At 45.7% G+C, this 8,933-nt stretch overlaps 1 protein-coding gene across 2 annotated transcripts; it reads left to right on the top strand.

Annotated features, from left to right (window-relative positions):
- LOC124209848 (transcription factor MafB-like) lies at positions 1-8,042 on the top strand. Of its 2 annotated transcripts, none has more exons than XM_046608069.1 (5): positions 1-1,122; positions 1,631-1,883; positions 1,955-2,286; positions 2,956-3,318; positions 4,943-8,042. In XM_046608069.1, the coding sequence occupies exons 1-5, from the start codon at positions 817-819 to the stop codon at positions 5,159-5,161; spliced, it is 1,473 nt and encodes a 490-aa protein (XP_046464025.1). In that variant the 5' UTR covers positions 1-816; the 3' UTR covers positions 5,162-8,042. The 2 variants fall into 2 exon arrangements, with proteins under 2 accessions (XP_046464025.1, XP_046464024.1); XM_046608068.1 differs by having other exon boundaries at positions 1,952-2,286.
- Positions 8,043-8,933: the final 891 nt, after the last annotated feature.

The following is an 8,933-nucleotide window of genomic DNA, read 5'->3' as shown; positions in this document are numbered from 1 at the left end:
ACACACACACACACACACAGAGAGAGCAGCCGTGTATAGTAGAGGGGGTGCGCGCAACAACACGCAAACTGCACGAGGAACGGGCCGGGAGGGAGGAAGGAGAGCGGGTGTGGGTGGGTGGACCAGCTAGGAGCGGAAGAACAAAACGAGAGCAAGTCGCCGAGCTTGGAGCCAGTTGCCCAGCGTTGATGATGTGAGCGCCCGGCAGCGTCGAAACCTTCATTCAACATCCGTCAGACTTCGGCCTCGTACATTGTCGACGATCCTTCTCTCTCTCTCTCTCTACGTTTCCTTATATCTTTTTGATTATCATCTCTTTCTTCTCTTTCACCTCCTGATTTGTTTTTTGAAACTTGCGCGCCGCGTATTCTTTTGTTTTTCCTACTCCTGCCGGCTCCTCTGGCCGCTCCTGTTGGTTTCTCTCTCCACTTTGTGATCGCTCGGGAGCGAGCGGGAAAGTTGCCAACAAAAACGGAACAACTTTTTTGGGGGGGACGAGAAAGAGAATTGACGACGTCCTCGACACAACGACACGACACGACAGTCGTCCGGCTCATTTGCGTCCGACTTGGCCGTCTCCGCCTTGATTTCGTCGTCGTGAAATGTGCCGTTAGACATTGTTTCTCCCCACCAGCGTCATACCAACGCATCTCCCCTGTGCTCTCCCCTGTGTGTGCTCATCTTCGCAGACTCTCACTCTCTCTCGTGACTCTTTTCCCGCTCCTGTGAAGTGCGGGCGACTGTGGTATAGTCCAGCCGAGGGAAGACAATTGCCGACGGCCGGATTCGTCACGCCCGATTCAACGCCCAGTGAGAATGGAGGCCTCGGCCCAGGACGAGTACGTCAGCGACTTTGACCTGGAACATTTAGAGGAAGTGGTCAAGCGGGAAATGCTGGAACAGAGACGCAACGCCGAAGCCGCTTACGCCCTCCACTACCAAAACCTGCAGCCGCCGGTCCAGCAGCCTCAATCCCAACCGCCTCAACAACAACAACAACAACAACCGTCGCCAACGGTAGCCCAGCAAGTGCCGCAGCAAGTGCACGTCGTCTCGCACCACTCGGCGGCGGCGGTGGCCGCCATCCAACAACCCGCCGTCCCACTCAAACATCAACTCCAGGTAAGAACTACCAATTTTTATCTATCCGTATTAAATCTATTAAAACATATCGCCATTTAAATAAACCAATGGATTGAAATCTCTTCGATTGGAGATTCTCGTTTGCATCAATTTCGCACCGGATTTCTTTATTTTGGAGTCGATTTTCACATTTAAAATCTTGGGTGTTGTAATGTAGCCTACGGCATAGCATAGCAATGACCCCACTTATGTCAGAAGGTGAATCAAACAAATAAGCGATAGCGAAAAATTAAAAAAAAAGTTTTCTTGGTGAATATATAACTGATGAATGGCTGTTTTTATAACGCTGGATATGTGTTCTTGTAATAATAATATAACCTCATTAGATTATAGCTATCTGTGCGATGTCTTATGTACAGTACGCCGGGAGGGTATATCAGTTTTGGTGCTTTGCGTATCGATTTCACAAGTGTTTCCAAGTCCTCGACGTGATGTTTAGACGTTGTTCTATTGATTATCAACATATATTGTGACCAATAATCATCAGGCACCGGCTACCCCACCCGACACACCACCCGGCCAACCTTGCAGCATTATGTCACCGGCATCTCCTTTTCAACACCAACAGCAGCAGCAACAGCAACAACAACAACAACACGGGCATCACTCTCAACATTCACACGCCCAGCAACAACAACAGCAGATCCAACAGCAACAACAAGGACAGGCCTCGGCTTCCGTCTCCACCGCTCCCGTGCTCCCCATCGGCCCCGGCAGTTTGGAAGTCATCCAGCACAAAGGTTTTTTTAAATTTGACTTCACCGAAAAATTTAATATCTTTACACTTATCTGTAATTTATTTCACCAGCAGGAATGAGTGGAGGGTCAGACGAATTCTTGTGGGTGACGGCCTCAATGCGCTACGGTAACGCCGTGCCGCCGTTGCAGATCCATCAGGAGCCGCTGGATTTGCGGCCGCAGGGATCCGAGTCACCGCTGGACGATCCTCACGCCGCCTGGGTCCATCACGCCAGCTTGCAGCATCAGCAGCAGCAACAGCACCAGCACCAGATCCAGCAGCAACAGCACCAACAGCAGCCGCCGACTCAACATCTTCTGGGACGTCGAGACTCTTACTCGGAAGGTTCCATCGCTCATCTCCACCTGCCCGGCTGCCATCCTAGCCAGCATCACCATCACCAGGTATATAAGACTATAATAAACCTTCATAATTTTTGGTGCCATAGTAAAATTGAGGGAAATGAATCGATCAAAGAAATGTGTCAATTCATTTCTCTGTTTGAAACGAAATCTTTTCTCTGGTGTTGCCAACCCATTGAATGTATACACTTGTTAGCACGGCGTTTGGCATGGCGTCATCGCCGTGTGTTGGCCCACGCACTTGCCAGCCTGCACCCCCCGGGTGTCCGAATCCTTGAACTTTCTCAGTGATAGAGGGATCATAATCCCTCTTTGCTTGTATATTATTCTCCTGGTCACTTAATCCCCGTTCAACTTTGCACCCCCCCTGTATTATATCCTTGGAAAGGCCAGCATGAGATAGATTACAGTTTGTTCTCTCTCTCTAACCTCTACATCATATCCGCCACTATAAGATAGCTTGTTTGTGTTTGTTTGTTTGATATGTTTGTTTTTTCTTTTCGGCTTGTTTTTGTTTTGTGATTGGCATTTCGATTGATTATCACGGCGGTTTCTTCTTCGAACACCGTTACATTAGATGCTCGGTTCACACGCTGTTGATATCATAGACAAGATATCATTCCATGTCTTCATGACGGGCAGCAACTAACACCGTTGTTAATTGGCAATTGTTTTTTGATTGAATCGACGAATGGATGGATGGAATGACAGGTGCCGCGTGGGTGTGGCTCCAACTCTTCTAGCGACAGTTCGACGTCCGACTCGGAGATGGGCGGTCCGAGCAGCAACGGCGGCATGGTGGTCGGCCTGGGTCCAAATTCGGGCGGCCATCACCATCACCACCACCATCACCATCACGGCGGTTCAGGGGGCAACGACCTGCTGGACGACGACGCGCTCATCTCCCTCTCGGTCCGCGAACTCAACAAGAAGCTCAACGGCTTCCCCCGCGAGGAGGTGGTGCGGCTCAAGCAGAAGAGGCGGACGCTGAAGAACCGCGGCTACGCCCAAAACTGCCGCTCCAAGCGAATGCAACAGCGTCACGAGCTCGAAAGCGCCAACACCGCCCTCAAGGTAATTTAACCGCTTTGACACTTTTGACGCTGGCCGCTAATCAATGTCGACCTGACAATCACCATAGACAACACGATTATCTAATAATAGTACCTTGAATAGATGGATAATTTCCATCTGTGGGCGTTCAATAGCAGACTCGATATAGAAGATCAGTCGGGGAGGATGTTGACCTCCTTGATTACGAAAAAAGTATAGGAATTGGGTTTCGGGTGGTGTGGGTGGTTCTCCGGAACCGAAAAAACAAAAATCAAAAAAGTCAAAAGTCGAAGAATCGAGAAAAAGGATCTGATTGTTTCTGTAGAACATGTCGCTGCCGAAATTATTTACACCGACACGCCCTTTTGTTTGACTGCGCTGGACCACATAATATGAATAGACATTCCAGTTGCAGTAGCAGCATATTCAATTATTCATGCAGTCATGTCAAAATCATAAAAAGAACAAAAAGAACAAAATTCAAATAAGAATGAAGCTGGGGAGGGCTTTGAGAACTTTCCCGAGTATCGGGTTGAACAGTTTGAGGAAAATCATTGAACATTACAATCAAAGAAATGCGAACGAGGGCGACTCGGCGATCGGGTTCACATGTCAGCAGAGAGCTAGCTAGCGCGTCATGTTGGTATATAATCAGATGATGTATTATAGCGTATAGACGACCAAGAGAGGAGGCCACTGACGGCTGTCGATTCGTCGTGCACGTTGTTGTGTGCTGCAGCTGATATTCAAAACGGCAGGGCCGAGAGTCGACGATGACGTAAAAACGCCATTGTGACACGACTCTACCGAGAACTTGGTAATAACGACCTCATTCTATGCACAATTAAAATACAGAAATACCCAATTTTTCCAAGTGAATTTTGTGAAGCGGAATGCACAATTTTTATCATTTGATTAAGTCTCAGCTTTCAATCAATTTGTAGATTATTAGTGGCTGTGACGACATATTAGTCTGTTTCCGTGTTTAATGACACCTTTTATTTGGTGGTGGGGGACCTACAGAGACTTACTGGTCATTAGAGAATGTAGACGTCTGGCGATGATGGGCCGTGTTAGTGCGGTGATGGCCGCCGAGCGTGAGAACTGGGCCGGCGACACAGCGATCCGGTCGCGCCAGCCATCAAGGCGTGATACACGGATCGCCTTTTTCCGTTGGTTTCCGTCCGATTAGCGTACCGACACTCTTTTGTCGTCTCCTTTGATTTCGGCCGGCCTTACGTATCCCCCCCCCCCAGCACCTCCCGCCCGTTTCGATTCAATTGAGTACTGCCTCATGTCAGATTTCTTCTCTCTACACGACGATGATTGCCGTATGTTGGGTCTGCTGCCGTTCTAAGGGAAAAACAAACGAGGACCAGAGTTCATTCCACTTTGAATTTGAATGGCCGTCCGATAGTCTCATGTCCAATCAGGATGTTGATGATTCTTCTATAGGGGAAAGTGTTTGGTGAGATGGCGGCTCATGTTTTGAAAATCGTGACGGTGATGCCAACGCTACGGTTTCAAAATATAATTATCTCCTTACCGCGTCTTCTTCATTGTCAGATTGTTTATTCTGGTCCGATTGAGACTGACGTTTTCTTTTTCATTGGATATGTTATCCGCGTTTGATCCATTTGCCCAGGCCGAAATCCAACGAATGCGACTGGAACTGGGCCGAGTGGCGCAGGAGCGCGACAGCTACAAACAGAAATGCGACGCCATCCATCGCGTCAACCAGCAGCACGGCAATCACCAGCAACATCAACCGCAACAGCAGCAACAGCAGCAGCAACAGCAGTCGAAGAGCAACCGAACGGCCGGCTCCCAAATCAACGACGGTCCAACCAGTTACTACCTGTGAAGTCAACCAAGAATAATTGAAAATAGAAAAGAAAAAGAAATTAAAAAAAGAAAAATAATTGAGTCGCCGTTTACATAACGAATCTGTTGGGTTTATTTTCTCTCATCTTTTGTCTCTCTCTTAACTATATTCATATATACATAATTGATAAGCGTGCCTGTACATATTGCATTGTAAACTACATATATTAATTAATGATAGTGATGTGTTCGTATATTACCGCTCTACTATTTTTGCATATACATGTTATAGTACTACTCTCTCCCAATAGAAACATCCGGTGCCCCTCCCTATCACCCCCCGTCTTGATTCTACCTCTTTCATCTGTTATATCTCATGGTTGGGTTTCTAAATGATCATCAATTGCTTTTAAAAATTCTTATATCTATTATTATTCGTGTATTATAGATTTTTTTAGCCGGCCCACATACTCTCATTGATACTACCTACTGTTTCCTCTCTCTATCTCTCTCTTTAGACATCGGCGTCATTCTCAGTTTTCCCCTCTTGATGGCAATATAATCATGGCGTTTAATTGTCACGGTTCGATCTGATTGGGGAAAATAAGGGGGAAACCAAAACTATACGACGGCTGACGACGTAATGTTGCCTACACGACCAGGTGTAAGTCGATATCTCATCACCTATTTGAGGTCTATATGTTTCTTTATACTCTCCCCTCCCAAATAAAAGTCATTGCCTATTTTTCTACATGTCTATAATAGGTTCTTGTGTGTATGCCTCCACGATTGAACCGATTTGAGAGAGCGATGAAGCCAAAATCCTATACCAGTTTCTCTTTTATCTTCTTATCCTTTTCGGCGGTTGTTGTAATCCCTTTATATTTTTGATTCGGCTTGACTTGTACCATATATACACCACGACGTGATATACCGTGTCGAGATGTGTGTGTGTGTGTGTGCCCATTCTGAATTAGACCTATATACCATGTTGTACACTACTGCACCCGGTTTTCCTTCTTCTTCTTCTTCTTTTTTTTCACCATTTTCTATTTTCTTTCTGTTTGGGTTTGGTTATTGGAGCTAATCAGGTATTCCAAGTCGGTCTTCTTCTTCTTTCGCCTGTGTGCCAGCTCAGCAGAGCTCGTTGTCGAAAAAAAAACCTTTTTTCACCCTCCTCTGGCTGCTGCTCTCTATCCCTTTTTGGCCGGCCCTTGTGTCAGAGAAGGGAGCGAGCCAGTCAGGCGAAAATGGCCGGGCAGATGACGACTGGACGTGGCCGGTTGGAGAGAGCTCGTTGCGTATTGAAAACAAGAAAATGAAGTCAATTGTGTTGTGTCAATTTCTTCGTCGAGAGACCAGACGAAAAGGCCAGAAATCACGCTCGGTTCACTTGGCCATCGCACAACACACACATAGATCCTGCCGGCTCTATATACTAACAGCAGGAAACAGACGACGGCCTGAATCTTAAATTTTCCTTTTTTTCAGTCTCCCATCTTCTTTTTGAGCATGTGACACACGCACCTGTTATTGCTCCCAATCATTTTGTTTCCTTCTGATTTATTCCTTCGGTTATCTTCGTTTTTTCGTTCTTGATTCTATCTTCGTCTTGTCACCTAATATAACATCGGATCGACTCTGCTATGTAATGTCATGACGACATTGTTCAACCCGCGTGTGTGCAGCCCCCCTGTTTTTTGTTTGATTGTCTTTTTCTTCTTCATTTTCTGTGATAGTTTGATTCGATTCTGTTGCGCTTCGTTTCGATCCGCCTGTATACTCGCCACCAACCTATACGTTGTCATCATATGGTACTGAACTTAATTTTGATTCGCCATCTGTATATCTGATTGAATTTCGCAATGCTCTTGTTGTGGCTGTCTATCCGCTTATTCTCCAATCATCCCCCCTTTGGATTGTCGACTTTGTTAGCAAGTGAGGACTGAGCAGGAGCGATGGACGCTCCAAAAAAAAATTGTATGGAAAAAAAAACGTAATAATTGAATTTGTTATTATTATTATTAGCTTTCGACTCTGTTGATTGGCGTCCTACACCATCACCCCCCTTATTATCAATCTCACTCTCACCCCCCTTGTTGTCACGACATTCCAAGTTATAGGCCTGCTGTGTATACTTGTAATAATCGCGACGCTGTGCAAGTTCAGCCACCGTCTAGAAGACGAAAACGACACAATCAATCCCGTGGAATATGTTATATACATTTGTAATATAAATTATTATCGAATCAGAATTTTTCTGACACAAAAACTAAGAAATAAGCGAAAAACAACCTACACACAAAAAAATAAGCCTCCATATTACAAATGCTTATAGGCCTACATATTATAAATTATATACATAAAAGTCTATTAACGTGTGCAATTTGTTTCGTCAATTTGTTTCGATCGGAATTTGATTCTCTGCTGGGATAAATCTGATGTCGAGGGACGATCGGCGCTTGTTTTGCTGGTGGCCAAAACTCACGCGCAGTTTGCAGGTCCGTCTGAAGTTGTTTGGAACATGTCGTTGTCCTTTCATTCATTGATTTCTTTTTTAAGTTTCTCATCTTTTCTTCCTCATTGGTCGTAAATAGTCGACAGTATATAAGGAAATCATTCAAAGGCATTCTCAGTTGTGTTTGATTGTCTGTATATGATGCGATTAAATTGTCAAACTCTTCTCCTCTCTCTCTCATCTTTCCCCCCTTTTTTCTGCCCATCGATTCACACAACCGTGACGTGTATTCCTTCCACCCCGTGCCCCCACCCCACCATCACTCCACCCGCTGCATCTCTCTCTGTCTACTCTCTGCTGGTGACTATATCTACGATGAATGGTGATGCTGTGTTTATTTTAAATGGCGATGATGACAAATACTTTGAGATTCAATAAAGAAAAAAAAACTGTTGACCTCCAATTATTTCCTTATATTGGATTGGATACAGTAACTCCCATCATGTTAAACCGATTGGTATGTGACAGCGGAACCAGCTACTACGTAGCTGATTGAATCAAATGTTGCCGCGAAATATCTATGCAGCATATGGTAATTGGACTGTACCAGGGCCCCGGAGGTCCCAACTGGCACGCATTATCTTTATCGGGAGATGAGAGACTACTGCCAACCATCGACGTATGTACACACAATGGGGTATTTTTTGGGGGGGAAAGCGGGCGAGTGCGTACAAGGTGGAAATCTTCTGACCGGAATCGTCAAGGGCAAATAATAAGAGCTGGAAAAAACATGGGTAAAAGGAAAAAATATATACAACGACCAACAATCCCAGGATCATCAAGAGCAGAGCCGTGTGTTGTATATACACTCTGTGCATGTGCGGTAGACAGTAGTAGTACAGTACACGGACCATCTAGGAGCAGTGGATGGCGCGGGCACAAGTAAAGGAGAGGCCGGAGGGCACGGAAGGAAAGGGGGGAAGGAATATAGTCTAAGCGGAGGGACGGAGGAGAGAGATCGTCGCGATTGGCCACGGAGATCAATCTATAAAAAGGAATTCGTGATGATTGATGAAAGAAATGACGAAAGAACCAGACTGCCAGAGAGAGAGAGAGAGAAAAACCTTTTATTTTATTTTATTTTATATTTTTTTGATTTTATTTTGCGACGACATGTACAGCAGCAGGACGGAGAAAACTCCGGTGAGGCCGTGAGCACTGCCCGCGTGATGGACCAGGGCAGATAAGCTCGTTATAATTATCTTTTATCGGGTGGGGGCCTTTAAAACCCCCCTTTTGGCTCCTCTCTATTGTGTGCTGCTGCGTCCTATACGGTCTGTGGTTTTATCTTCTC

This window comes from Daphnia pulex, chromosome 12 (genome assembly GCF_021134715.1).
Source record: "Daphnia pulex isolate KAP4 chromosome 12, ASM2113471v1".
Classification (NCBI taxonomy): domain Eukaryota; kingdom Metazoa; phylum Arthropoda; class Branchiopoda; order Diplostraca; family Daphniidae; genus Daphnia; species Daphnia pulex.
The sequence above is the reverse complement of the archived record's forward strand: the minus strand, read 5'-3'. Positions and strand labels throughout refer to the sequence as shown.